This window comes from Apodemus sylvaticus, chromosome 2 (genome assembly GCF_947179515.1).
Source record: "Apodemus sylvaticus chromosome 2, mApoSyl1.1, whole genome shotgun sequence".
NCBI classification, from domain to species: domain Eukaryota; kingdom Metazoa; phylum Chordata; class Mammalia; order Rodentia; family Muridae; genus Apodemus; species Apodemus sylvaticus.
In genome coordinates, this window is record NC_067473.1 from 158,714,573 (window position 1) to 158,730,193 (window position 15,621).

The 15,621-nt window shown below is 36.5% G+C and overlaps 1 protein-coding gene across 1 annotated transcript in view; it reads right to left on the reverse strand.

Moving 5' to 3' along the window:
- LOC127678103 (vomeronasal type-2 receptor 26-like) overlaps nt 1-8,404 on the reverse strand; it is a 40,894-nt gene extending 32,490 nt beyond the window's left edge. The window contains exons 1-3 of the mRNA XM_052172906.1: nt 8,187-8,404; nt 6,726-7,023; nt 421-1,230 (exon numbers count right to left, since the gene is read on the reverse strand). Of these exons, the coding sequence (XP_052028866.1) occupies nt 421-1,230; nt 6,726-7,023; nt 8,187-8,401 (1,323 nt within the window). The 5' untranslated portion in view covers nt 8,402-8,404. The remainder of the gene's footprint in view (nt 1-420; nt 1,231-6,725; nt 7,024-8,186) is intronic.
- Nucleotides 8,405-15,621: the final 7,217 nt, after the last annotated feature.

The window sequence follows — 15,621 nt, forward strand, 5'->3', positions numbered from 1 at the left end:
AATTCTTAAAATATGCCACATTTATACTTGTACAAATCTCCTCTGTTGTGTATTATCATTACTTCACAGAACATTGAAAGGAGTAATAAAAATGTGAAAATTAAATAACCTAAATATTATTGTTTCAATTTGCTTAAACAATAAATATCATTTTTCAACAGCATGCACATATTGTTTTCTGATCAAAATGTTAGCTCAACTTTAAACTCTATGACATGTTTTTTTCCTAACTATTTCTTTATGCTACTTTATGCTACTGAATATACATGAATACTTTGAGAAGGAGATAGTAACATAAAGAAGCATGCTAGCATAAGAAATGTTTATCTAACACTAACTATGACAGATCATGAATCAAAATGCAGAAATTAAAACCCAGGGCCCAATACTTTAGGAGGGCATTAACATAGCTATTGTTACCTTCCATGGGAGAGGAGCCTGGAGTCCACCTTGATCCAATGAGTCTCCATTCACTCTGAGTGACAGCTCCTCATGAAGTGCCTGGGCAATGGCATACACAGCTGCATGGACTTTGTAGCTCAAGGGTGAGGTATTCATATCCCAAACATTCAGAGATCTTGTGCTCAGGCTGCCATTTTGCTCACATTGACTTAGTTTCCTGACTCCATGCTCATACAAATGTGGACATTCAAATAAAATCGACCACACATGCTGGATAAAGATATCATGAGGGTATTTTTTAGGGTGAACACTTCTTTGAAAATCCTTGAATCCCAGAATTTCATCCTTGTGAACTGAAAATGATAATGCTCCACCAAAATATGTATAAATTACATTTTGATTAAAGGGAAATATTATAGTATACCAATCAGAAGTTGTGATCCAGATATTACCAAAAGTATCAACGGAAATAATGAGAGAGACAAGTGTCAGAAAATCATGAGTGTCACCAAATGCAATGACAACACGTGTCAATGTGAGATGTACTATTAATTGGTACCAGCCTATGTCACCAAAAGAAGGAAATACTGGACCCTTTTCTGCAAATGCAACACAAATTCCATGGTTGTTCATCTCCTCTGTGATTTCCTTCATGAAGAGTTCTCCCCTCCTATCAGCTGGAACCACCAGACCAACCCAGACCCAAGTGAAGTAGAGCAGCAGTTGAATAATTCCTTGGTACTGAGCTGCATTGTATACAGGAAACTGGTAAGGAGACTGGAGCTGGACTCTGGTCTCAAGACTCACGTCAAAAGGAGCATAGCTGATCTGAACAGAAAGAAAGTTACTATATAAATCACGACAATTAGATTTATTTTCAAGTGATTTGGTTTGCCTTTTCTGCTTATGCACTCAGGAGAAACTGAACAGTTAAATAACTTTACTAAGTAATACCAATTTGTTACTTATGTCACTTACTCTTTACAGCACATGTAAAATGTACCTTTTCCTTTGTCCTTTTATAGAACATATGAAAAAAGGCCACAGAGTGTCTTTCTCCTGATCTCCATTTAGATAATACCAGTCAAACACAACCATTTGCAAATCTGCTACTGCAAAACTTTCATCTTCCTGATAATAGAAGTGAAGAAACATTAACACTAAAGGCCTTTTACTTAATGTTACAAATAAAAAAAATACCAAAATCAAATAAATAAAAAAAATATGGAATCTATGGAGCATTGTAAAATCCACTATTGAAGTTTCTAAGTCTTTTTTCTCTTTTAATCCATAGTCAATATCTTGAAATAAGCTTGCTTAGGATAGGAGGCTGACTTTCTACCTCAGTGATTGTTATACAGTCTCTTCTAATAGGAACTCCTAGTCACCAAATCATGTTGCTATCCTTTTTACCAGAAAACCTCAGTTGAGTTGTCTACAATGTCATTCCTATAGACTTTAGAGCATCACCTTTGGGATAAGGAGCAGGCTAGAGCATTAATTACCTAATCTGCTATATGGAATGACTCACCTGCCTTAATCTAATACTGGAAAAAAAACCAGTCCTTTCCTAAATATATGCTCTTTTATGAGTTCCAGGATTCTTTCTTTAGTCTGGAAGTATATTTCCAAGGATTGGCCAACACGATCACTGTCACTTACTGAATCTTCTATCTCTTTTTTCACTGCTGGTATCACAATATCCCGGTGTTCATGGCTCAGCCTGGAACTTGGTCTCCTTTCCACACAAATTCCCTAAAAATTAATCTCCTAAAATCAGATGTCCACTAAGTCATGCTCTAAATCACAGTTCATGACCTCATTCTAAGAACTGACTACTCCCCCAGGCATCTAAGTTTAGATGTTTAGTTAACATTTCACTTATTGGCTCCAAAATCATGATAATTGAATACAGACACTCAATATCTATGTTAATTAATTGGGAGAAACGCGTGGATGGGGAGAAGAAAAAGTAATACAAAACAAGAAATCACAAAATGAAGAAAACATGAATACTTTGAGGAAGGAAACAGTGGTATAAAGAAATATTCAATATTTAGTAAATGAACAAAAGTAAGAAATTTAAATAGATAAATGGCCCTGTGCTGGGTTCAAGCCTGCTTCTCCAGCTCCTCAGCAACCTCTTGAATTCTAGAGACCCAAAGACACTGTGGTCTTGAAAGCGAGATCAGCTGTGCAAATACCTGCTCTAGGTCAGGATAGTACTGGAGAGCTCCCACCAACACACACACACACACACACACACACACACACACACACACACACACACACACACACCAAATACCGATACTATATGTGTTATAAAATTATGTTTTATTAATTATAATGGGATTCACAAACTTTATCTGAGTTTATTGATATAAAATTATATTATTATGGGAGGGTGGTATGTGGTGTGTGTGTGCCATATAATTTTAATTGTTTTCTTAATTAGTAAAATATGTTAAGTCAACATATATCTAAAAATCTGTATAAACTACTTTTAAACCATAACTTTAAAAAATATGTCTGAAAATAAGTATGTCTAAAGTGTAGCAAATGACATTCAAAAAGGCAAGGGTATCTTCTGGAAAGACCTGCTGTCTTTCACAGGACAAGTCCAGGTTACATTGGGCCCCAATCCAGGTGTGACTCTCAGGAAGATGCTGTTCCTCAGGGATATGGGCTGAAAAAACTGAAGAGCTAGACTTTGTCACTTCCTATGACTCAGAAGGCTGTGGCAGACTGTCTTCTCTGGAGAGAACTGATCATCTAACACTGACCTTCACTGGTGGCTGAGAATGTGGAGTGACAGCACCTCAGAGTCTGCAGGAAAGTGAACAGGCCTGGATGAGGTTGCCTCAGAGGTATAATGCTATACATGTATGAAGATTTTATGACAAATCCATTACATTGTAGGAGATACACACACACACACACACACACACACACAAACATTTTATATATATAATCATGACGCTGAGAGGTGGCTTACTGGGTTTGAACTGCATACTTTACAAGCTGAAGGGCCTACAGTAGAATCTTCAGAATCCCCATAAATCAGACATGGCTATGTGTGCTTTTAACCTAACACAGCAGGGTGGAAACAGGTTAATCCCTAGAGCTTTCTGCACAATCAGCTCAAAATCTCAAGCTTCTCATTCAGTACTCTGATTTCAAACAACAGTAGAGAAAGTGATGAAGGAAGAATGTCAGTTGTCCTGATACCTACCTACACAGTCCTAACATACATCATATATGAGACACATACCACACAAACACACATACTCTCATTCATACCCACATGAGCATGCACACATATAAACACACACACACACACATACAAACACACACACACACACGCGCACACACATACACACATACACACACATGGTCAAACACAAGCACACACTCATGCACACATACACAAACCCACAGGCACACTGAAACAGACTGAAAAAGAGAGGAACAGACACTGAGATAGAGACAGAAAGAGGGAGAGGAAGACTCAGAGAGAGACAGAACAACAACTATGGAACCTCCATGATGCCATAAATCCTCAGTATTAGAAATCAAAGAGAATAAGAAAAATGGCATGAGTTACATATGTTGCACAGAGTAACCAATATTCACAAAAAACCATAAACAATACTCACATAAGTAGGTACATGCAAAAAGAGAATCAATTTCTGAACAAGCAGCTCAAAATCTCAAGCTTCTCATTCAGTAATCTGATTTCAAACAACAGTAGAGAAAGTGATGAAGGAAGAATGTCAGTTGTCCTGATACCTACCTACACAGTCCTGACATACATCATATATGAGACACATACCACACAAACACACATACTCTCATGCATACCCACATGAGCATGCACACATATAAACACACACACACACATACAAACACACACACACACGCACACACATACACACATACACACACATGGTCAAACACAAGCACACACTCATATACACATACACAAACCCACAGGCAAACACACTGAAAAAGAGAGGAACAGACACTGAGATAGAGACAGAAAGGGGGAGAGGAAGACTCAGAGAGAGAACAGCATTAGGTGGAGAAATTTTAAAATGTGGAGAAAAAAAACCTGAAAGTAAAAATAGATAACTAAATAAACCTGCTGAGAATTACTATCCAGGTAAGTCAAATGAAAACCCGCCACAGAACAACCTTTGTAAATTTTCTTCAACTCAAGAATGTGCTCTGAAAATGTGAAAATTAGTCAAGAAAGAAAGATGTAAGATTCAGCATACAGAGGACCTAACACACAGAACTAGATGTGAACAGACATACAGTACTTAGGCTGGAGAGGAAATTGAAAGAAGGGATTATCCGTCACAGGTAAAGTTGGAATGATTTGCATATATTGGGGATTCATTTACATACACTAGAAATGGTGTACTTATTCTACATAGAAAAACGCTAACAAAAATGCCAACATGATAAAATCAAAGAAACATGAATAGAATATGGTCTACAATACAGCACTGCCTGTTCCACAGTTCATGCTTAAGAAGTGTGAGGGGATTACTAAAAAAAAAAAAAAATGATAAAAATGTCTCAAGACATTGTGAGTATATTTAACTTTTGTTAGGCTATGTGCATAAGTTTCAGTAGCCACAGGCAACCAGCTAGCCATAGATGAAAGAGAAATATTTGAATTTCAACTATTAAAAAGGAGGATAACATGAATTTTACAGGAAGATGGACAGAACTACAAAATATCACCTTGGTTGAGGTAACCCAGACCCAAGAGAACATACTCAAAAGGTATATACTCAGTGATAAATAGATATTAGCCAAAAACTACAGAATTCCTTTGAATTAGAATTACCCAAAGCGACAGGGCCCCAAGTAGAGGGATGGCATCACTGAACTACCCTCAAGCTAGTATAGCTGTCCTCTGAGAGGTTCTGCCAGCACCTAGAGAAGACAGAGGCAGAATCTCACTGCCATCCATTGGATTAAACCTGGGGACCTCAGTGGAAGAGTTAGGGGAAGTACTGAAGGAGCTGAAAGGGATGCAACACCTTATAAAGGACAGTATCAACTAACTGGACACCTCAGATATCCCATGGACACAGTTATATACATGGGCGGTTCCATGGCTCCTACTGTATATGTATCAGAGGAATGCCTTATCTGGCACCGAAGGGAAGGGAGGCACTTGGTCCTGTGGAGGCTTGTTGTCCCAGTAAAGTAGGATGCTAGAGGAGTGAGGCCAGAGGGGGTGGGTGGTTGCAGAATTACCCTCTTAAAGTCAAAGGGGAAGGTGGATGGGATGAAGGATTTGGGGAGCTTAGACTGAGAAAGGAGGAAACATTTGAAATGTAAATAAATAAAATGACAAATATTTTAAAAAATAAGTCATAAAATCTTATAAAAATAAAAGTCTATTCAAGCATTATGGAGTATGATTAAAATCCCAGCCCTGGGCAAGCAAAGGCATGAGGATCTCCCTAATGCTATCTTGGGCTGCAAAGGAAGTTCAAGACTGGGCAAATTTGCATAGTAAGAATGTATCTAAAAATAAACAATTAGGTAAAAATTGATAATAAAAATTATACAGCATGGCAGCCTCATTCATTTTACTAAGATTTAAGTTACTTCACTGAGGATAGAAGGAAACATTAAATGCTGGATCACTGTTATTTGCAAACTTTCTAAGTAAACCTTTCCATGTTTATGACTAATTAAGATTCAATTATCTTATAAATGCTACCTATCTAGCATTGTTTATAAGAAATAATTACTGATCAATAGAAAGATTTTTAAGCAAAGACAAAAGTAAACACTTTCCTATTAACAGGAGAAAATTACAAACAGTCCAAATGTCCAGCCAGAGTAAGTCAGACCCATGCTTCTTAGTATAAAAGAATCTGATATGGCAATCTGAGCTGATACCACAGTAAAATAATCAGAAATATGTTCATAGTAGTTACTGTGTACATATGTGCATAGAATTATTATAACCTTCATGCTTTGTGATGCTCTAATACTGGATACAAAAGAAAGACAGTATTAAAAAGGGTAAAGAGCAAAAGAAATTTTCTTGGAGTGGTAAGAATACAGGTTGTTATTACTTTTACTTATTTTTTTCAATTTTAAAGTTTTGAAATTAAATTTATTTTACTAATATTATTTCATGTTAAGAATATATTATACTTCAGAGCTAAAATTGATAACAAAATAGTAAATTATTAAGCAGTCTCATACATATCAATAATCAATAACTGGATTAACTAGCATTTATTACTGTCTTACTATCTTTATCCTAGGAAGCAAGATGCTTTGTGTACCTGTGGGACATGGTAGAGACTTAGAATTCTGGAGATCTGAGCTGATATTCCTGTTGAAATGCCTCCTATCACTGCAACCAGCTTATCAGTCTTCTCAGGCCTGCAGCTGTAGTTAGGAATTAGGGGACTCTCTCCTGAGAGCAAAGCCATAGAACTTTCCATGGCCTTTGTTTCAAAAAAGTCAACATTGTAGAGATAGAATCCCAGGGACATATTGAATAGAATATTTGGGTCCTTGTTGATTTTTTCTATAGCAAAAAACATTGCCAACATGTGCTGATAATTTTTGGTGAGATTCCTGGGAGGAAAAATTAGAAAGATCATTTTTTGTGTTCTTTTTATATTAATTATTGTTAATATTAATTATTGTTTATATTAATTATTGTTTATATTAATTTATAAAATTTTATTATTTATATAAATTTATATATTTAATGTAATAAATAAAATATATAACTACATTCTTTACCTCCCTCTCTTTTCTCTATGTAGCTCCTTTCATTCTACCTCTCAAATTCTGAATTTTTATTTATAAGAACTTAATTCATATAAAATTGTCCATGATATTCCAAGAAACAGGCAGTCTACTCAATATTAACAATATAGAGATAATTGTGCTAAAAAGAAGGTTCATAATACTACTTGTTATTAAATCGATTATTTTGTTTTTGAATTTTTTTGAGACAGCATCTTGCTTATTCAACCAAGGTTTAATTTAAACTCCTTATGTAGTCTAGGTTAAACTCAGGCACAGAAAGATACACTCCTTCTGCTCCTCAAGTTTTGGGATTAAACTTTTGCAACACCACATACTATCAAATGTACATTTTTCAATATTTATTGTACAATTTGTGTCTGAGAAATATAATGGAAGAGTAAAGCATTGGGAAATAGCAAATATTAAAACTTAGTTTTTATGCAGACTTCAAAGATTAAGATAAACTTCAGGAAAATACACAGTGCTTGATCAACGATAGCAACTGAAAAAAATAGTGTCAAGTGTGAATTTAAAAGGAACACTAAAATCTTCTCAATAAACTACACTAAATAACTAAAAAGACAAATTTGTTTTGACAGCAAAGTGCTTTCAAAAACTTCTTACATATTTAAGAGAATTCAGCATGTGTAGGGGAAAGATACACAGAGTCATGGCTGAGTAGTTATTGGCCTTTGGTGGCTACTGGGGAAGGGACAGTCAGTTTCATTAGGTGGTTAGTCTAGTAGCTGGCCTAGATTCTAGATAATGTCCTATACTCCTGCAGTACTGGCATGCCTATATGAATGTTAAAATTGGAGAGAGACTGAGAGAAAGAAAGAGAGACAGACAGAGAGAACCCATAAAGTTGAAGTCAGGGGACATTGCAAGGGAAACAGCAGAGTATACTCAGATCAATATGTCTCATTTATATGTAGGAAATCCTGAAACTCTATTTTTTTTTAAGAGAGAAGTCAAACACTTACACAATAACAGCTTCCGGTATAGCCATTGCATCATTAAAGCCAAATTTAATTCTATTGTCTCTAGCAGTCACTCTGAGGGAAAAGAGTCCTCCAATAACAAAATGCCCATCTTGATAGTAGCCAGGAGAAGCAGGTATACTTAAGGAGAAACAAGAAATTTGTTCCTGGATTTCAATGAGGACAATCAGGAGAGAGAAAGCAATGCATAATTTCATAACATTGATAAATAATAGATAAAACCCAGATATATGTTCAGTTGAGAATCTTGGACTATTCATCCCTGGGAGCACATGAACAAACTGGTAAAAGTTGTCTGGTTGATCCATGTGAATCAAGGTTATGAAGCATTGTTTTGTCCTGGTTCAGGCCCACTAGTATCCAAATACTCCCTCAGTTCCCTGGAGTCCAATCTGCTTTATACCATTATAGCCATAGATTATATCCCCTTCACGGAGTCACTGTGAGTCTCCTAGGGCTCAGAAATCTCTCACTTGGCACCTGGACATCCTGATTCTCAGTAGGAAAACACACAATTAAAATGTGTGAAGTCCTCTAAAACACCTGTGGGGTGTGTACACTCACTGAGATGAGACTAACCAGTGGAAACAAAATTAAGTCATAAAGAGTCATCTGAAGGAGGCATCAAAGAGCACAGTGTTTGTTAGGCAAGAACTAGACTCTGAGTTATTTAACATCAATATCATTTTAGAGTATTTAAGGAAAATAAATAGTGTTACATTAGAATATATTATTTCTGTTTATTATATCGGGTCAAAGATCAACTCCTATTTTTATTGGATATTTTATGTATTTACATTTCAAATGTTATCCCCTTTCCCGGATTCCTCTCCAGATCTGTCCTATACTATCCCCTCACCCCATACTTCTATGAGTGTGCTACCCCACCCACCCACCTACTCCCACCTCACTGACCTGTCATTCTCCTACACTGAGCAATCAAGCATTCATTGGACCAAGGGCCTTTTCCCCCATTAACACCAGACAATGTCATCATCTGCTACATATGCAGCTGGAGCAATGATTCCCTCCATGAGTATTCTTTGCTGGATGGTTTTGTCCCTGAGAGCTCTGGGGACTCTGCTTGGTATTTATTGTTCTTCCTAAGGGGTTGCAAACATCTTCAGCTCCTTCAGTCATTTCTCTAACTCCTTCATTAAGGACCCTAAGATCAGTTGAATGGATGTCTGTATCTGCCTCCATACATGTCAGGCTCTAGCAGAGACTATCAGGAAACAGCTATATCAGGATCCTGTCAGCATGAACTAATGGCATCCACATAGTGTGTGCATTTGGTGATCAATTGTTAATTCTTGTTTTCATATATGTGGTGATAGTGTGTAGGTTTGGGTATGGGGTGTGTGTTTGCACCTGTGGTGTGTGTTTCTGTGTGTGTGTGTGTGTTTGTGTGTGTGTGTGTGTGTGTGTGTGTGTGTGTGTGTGTGCGTGTGCACTTTCAAGATTTTTTGGCTTTGTTACCATGCAGTGTTTTATTTCCTGCATTTTTGTGCATGTAGTTAATGTCCTTGGATTAGAATTTTTGTTCTTGTATTCTGTGTAAGGATGGATTTCTGGAAGGATGTTTAGTTTTAGATTTCTCATGAAATATTTTCTTGTCTCCATCTATGGTGATTGAAAGTTATGCTGGATATAGGAGCCTTAACTACCATCTGTTGTCTCTTAAAGTCTCAATGACAATTTTCCAGACCATTCTGTCTTTTAGAGTCTCTGTAAAGATGAAAAGTATAATTCTAATAGGTTGGAATTTATATGTTACATGATCATTTTTCTTTGTAGCTTTTAATATTGTTTCTTCTGTATATTTAATACTTTCATTATTAAGTGATAGAGAGATTTTAATTTCTGGCTCAAGCTATTTAGTGTTCTGTAAGCTTCTTTACCTTTTTAGACAACCCTTTCTTTAGTTAAGCTGAATTTTCTTCCATGATTTTATTGTACATATTTTTGGGACATTTTATCTGTGAATCTTTATATGTTCTCTTCCTGTTATTCTTAGGTTTTATCTTTTCATTCATTCCCAGATTTCCTGGAAGTTTATGTGAGAAACATGTTATGTTCACCATTTCCTTTGAAAAATGTACCAATTTTATAAATCATAGCCTCTATACTTCAGATTCTCTCTTCAGTTTGTTGAATTCTATTGGTAATGATTGCATCTGTAATTCCTGTTTTCTTATATTTTTCCTTTCAAGGATTCATCTATAGTGTGAGGATTTTTTATTGTTTTTATATCCATTTTCAGGTTTTGAAAAGACTTATTAATTTCCTTCACCTATTAGTATTTTACTGGATATATTAAATATATATCCATAAATATATATATATATATATATATATATATATATATATATATATATATATATATATACACAAAGATAGATAGATAGATAGATAGATAGATAGATAGATAGATAGATAGATGTACATCTCAGTTGCTATGGGAGGGGTTTTTGCCTTGCAACTAATGGAAACACATGCAGAGATCCACATCCAATTCCTAAAAGGAGCTTGGTGAATCCTGCAGAAGATGGGAAGGAAAGGTGGCAAGTTAGAGGGAACAAGAATACTATAATGAAAAACTCACAGAATAAACTAACATAGTAGTCAAAGGCAACAACTGAACAAATAACTAAGCAACCTGCGTGGAACTGACCCAGGCTCTCTGCATATGTTCCATTTGTGTAGTTTCATCATCAATGGACTCCTAACACTGGGAGCAGGAGATGTCTCAGACTCTGTTCCCTACAAATAGGACCCTTTCCCCCTACTGAATAGTCTTGTGAAGCCTTAGTAAAAAAAAAAGAAGATATCTATTCTTAATGTACTTCATATGACATGGCTTGTTACTAACCATGAAGGGCCTGCCCTTTTCTAATAAAAAATGAAGGAGGAGTGGAGAGAGGTATTAGTTGGAGTAAACTTGGAAGAGAAAAAAGATTAGAAATTGATGTAGAATATTTAATAAATTGATTAAACAAAACACAATATCTACAGTTTTTATTGCTTCTAGTTCCTTTATAACAAAAATTTGGGCATGTTTATTTTGAAACAATTGTGAGTAAAAGTGTTTTCCTCACTTCTCTCTCAAATATGCTTATAACTGACAAGGTATTGATATGCATGCTGACTTAAGAACTTAATGGGTTATCATATCTTAGAGGTTTTATTTCTTTGTTTCTTTGTTGGTTTGGTAGTTTTTGTGGAAACTTAAGGTCTTTTTTATATGAGATAAAGCCATCTACAAATAGGATTGTTTCATTTCTCTTCCTAATGCTAGGGCTTTTCTTTTTTCTTCAGCTCTATAGCTCTCACAGAAAATCATTGCAAACTGCCACTAGATGATGAAGGTTGGCCAAAAACACCCTATCCAGATGCAAAAATCCCAATGCAAAAGCACCAGTAGGGTGAAAATGACTTAGGCAAAATTTTAGACCAGGAATTCTAAGGAATGATTATAAGTGTACCCAAAGAAAGTAATAAGGGCAACAATAGGAAGCTGAAACAAATAATTAAATGAGTACAGAACATGAAAAGGAATACAATAAAGATAGTTAGATGGAAAGAACATGGAATGTACCTTAATCTATAAGATACAATGAACATAATTTTGGAAAAGATATAGTGACTGGGAATTGACCAGAGACCATCTCGGGCAAAGACTCAGGTGAGTGTGTTCCACAATGCAAAGAGAATTTACTGCTGATGCAGGATAGATGAGTCATGTGAGGGCATCTCCACAGTATGAGGCAGAAGCCATGGTGTCAAGTAAGGAAAGGGTGCTGACCTAAGGTAAAGGGAAGAGGTGTCAGAGTTGGGGGATTCAGTAACAAATGGCAGTAGTTACAAACCTAGGGAGGAGAAAAAAAAAACTTAGCCAGAGTAAGTCATCTACGTATGATGAGTTCGAAATTGATAGAGAAAGCAACAGACCCAGAGGATAATGAGTAGATCAAGTGTGAGTACCTCAGAGGTATGGGAAGGTCTACAACTCACAGTTGAGTGCAGAACCCAGGAGGAAACTGAGGCTGACTCAGAGAAGAAGATATAGGGCTGTGGAGTTCTATAACACACAGCACAAATTGTGGACCCAAGGAGTAAAGAAAAATTGACCCAGGTATAGGCACACAAATTCATGGTGATTCACAAATCAGAGCAGAAGCTGTGGACAATGGGGAAGTTGAGAGTTGAAACAGTGGAGATACACAGGCATGGTGACACCCATAATTAATGCCACAAACTATGAACCAGGGATTAGGGTAGAACTGACACAAGACAGTAGCTGACTTCAGAGAGAAACTAGGGGTAGAGTTTGGATTCTTAAATACAATTCCCAGGTAGGAAAAGAAGATCTCACTCTTAACTAAACTCTCTGAACTTTCTGAACATTGTAAATGCCTGACTGAAAAATAGAAAGGTAGTATAAAGAATCACCAACAAAATATTCTAGAGTAATTACTCCCAATTAGAACGATTTCAAAGAATATAAGCAAATATTTAAAAGAATGGTTAAAACTATGGTAGCATGTGGGAGATTAACTCATGCCAGAAGTTTGGTTAGGTAGAGCAGATCACAACTAGGAGGCTCAGTGGGCCCATACCTGAGACTTAGGTGATTCCCAAGCCTTGCCAGACTCCTGGCTTTTAACATGTGCCATGGTTCTTACATAGAAGAAAGTGTCATATGGTCAGGTAGGCTCAAGATAGAGTTCTCAATGGTAATGAGGCACCTAGAGGCCCAGAGAGCTTAGCCAATAAGTTTCCATTACCAGATATTCTTCCCTGCAACAAGTATTTAATCTCAGGCCCACCCTGAGAAGTCAGGTATGGTTTTACAAATGCATTTTCCACATGAAAATAAACTGATTAGAATCAGGAATTGTCTCTTTCACCAAGATCTGCTGTGAGAGTCATGAAGACCTTTGCCTACAGATCAGCAGCCTAATCTCCATTATAAGGCCAATCTGCACTTCTAGCCACAAATAGCCACCAAGCCTGCCTCTGCAAAGGTAAAAACAATCCCTTTTACTAGCAATGAGAGCTCCATTTTCTCCTTGGCCGTGGACTAGACATTTTCCCCAGACCTCAGTCCCCCCTCCCACACACCCCACCACAGCACTCACATTTCTATACTAATATCAAAAGAGGAGAACTTTGTAACACAATTAAAAACACCCAATCTGTATATTTTAGATGCAAAGCAGGAGAACAATACCAAAACAAAAGCATAGCAATAATTATCAATAATGTAATAGCAGAAAACTCTCCAAATCTACAGAAGGAGATGTTCAATTAAGTAGAAGAGGCTCACAGAAAACAGACAGGACCAGAAAAGAAACTTCACATGACATACCATAACTAACATACTTGAAATATAAAATAAAGGGAATTAAAATTTGTAACAGTTACAAGTAATGTCACTTATAAAGACATGTCCATCTGAAAAATAACAGACTGTATATTAAGTAGAAACACTTAAAGCAGAAGAGTCTGGAATTTGAATTCCAAATGTGAAAGATCGGAACTGCCAACCTGCGTATTTTGCATAGTAAAATTATGCCTTATATTTGAAAGAAAAATACAAACATTACATGATAAAAATAACCAAGAATTTATGATACCTAAATATCTCTATACAGGATTCTAGAAGTAAAGCTTAAATCTGAAGAGAATGATTAGCATATACAATAGGCCTCCAAAGATAAATGAACACTATCAGGAGAGTTACTAAGAAAAGGTCCAAGAAAACAATACAAAATCAAAAATGACAGGAACATATATTACTATTGACTACTATCACTAAAAGTTGTCCAACTTAAAAAAAAATGGAGACTAGCAGGATGGCTTAGAAAACAGAATTTATCCCCTTTATAGAACCAAAAAATATGTCTTACAACCAAAGATAGATACCATCTTAGAGTAAAAGGATGGAAAATTATTTTTAAGAAAATGGGAATAAGAATCAAGCAGGCATGGCTAATGTAATATCTGATAAGACAGACTTCAAACCAAACTACTCAGAACAGATAAGAAGGGTCTCTTCATATTACTAAAAGGAAGAGTCTCTGATGAGGCTATTAAAATTTAGAACACCCCTGCCACTACCCTATTCCTTCACATGTGGTTGACTGATACCACTTCTGCCACAGGGAAGAGTCCACTTCCTGATACTTTCTAGAGAACTGGCAGCAGCAGGGCATTCCTTAAGAACCACCCTGTACTTCTAGAGGCCCAGAGCTGCTCTTGCCCCAACACCCACCACTGCCCGTTCCTTCAGATTTGGTAGACCCATGCCACTTCTGTTATGGGAAAGAGCTCACAGCCTGATACTTTCTAGAGAACAAGCAGGAGCAGGGCATTCAAGAATCACCAGCAGCAGGATATTTGAGAACTAACAGCCTGCAGGGCATTCAACCCTTACCAAGACTACCACAGGGAAGAGCTCATCTCCTGATACTTTCTGGAAAAACAGCTGTATGTAGGGCATTTGAGAGAAAGGGAATCCCAGGAGTACAGAAACACACACAGGCATGCAGGACAGAGAAGTTAGAGTGAGTAAAACCAGCTAACAACAGAGATAACTAGATTGCCAAAGGCAAACACAAGATTATTACCAATAGAAACCAAAACAACATGGCACCATCAGGACCCAGTTCTCCCACAACAGCAAATCATGGATACTCCATCACATCAGAAAAGCAAGAGCTAGATTTAAAATCACATCTCATGATGCTGATGGAGGACTTCAAGGAGGACATAAATAACTCCCTTAAAGAAATCAGGAGAACATGGATCAACAGGTAGAATGCCTTAAAGAGGAAACACAAAAATCCCTTAAAGAAGTACAGGAGAATATAGATCAAAAGGTAGAAGCTCTTATTGGGAAAAGACAAAAATCTCTTAAAGAAATTTGGGAGACCATGGTTCAACAGGTAGGACACCTTAAAGAGGCAACACAAAACTCCCTAAAAGAAAGACAGGAGAACATGGGACAACAGGAAAAAGCCCTTAAAGAAGAAACACAAAAATCCCTTAAAGAATTTCAGGAAAAAACAAACAAGTGAAGGAACTGAACAAAACTATACAGGATCTAAAAATGGAAATAGAAACAATAAAGAAATTGCAAAGCGAAATATCTCTGGAGATAAAATAAAATTTCTTGGAAATAATTCTGGAGTCATAGATGTAAGTATCAACAACAGAAATCAAGAGATAGAAGAAAGAATCTCTGGCACTGAAGATTCCATAGAAAACATTGACTCAACAGTCAAAGAAAATCCAAAATGCAAAAAGCTTGTAAGGCAAAACATCAAGGAAATCCAGGACATAATGAAAAGACCAAATCTAAGGATTGTAGGTATACAAGAGAGCAAGGATTTACAATTTAAAGGCCAAGTAA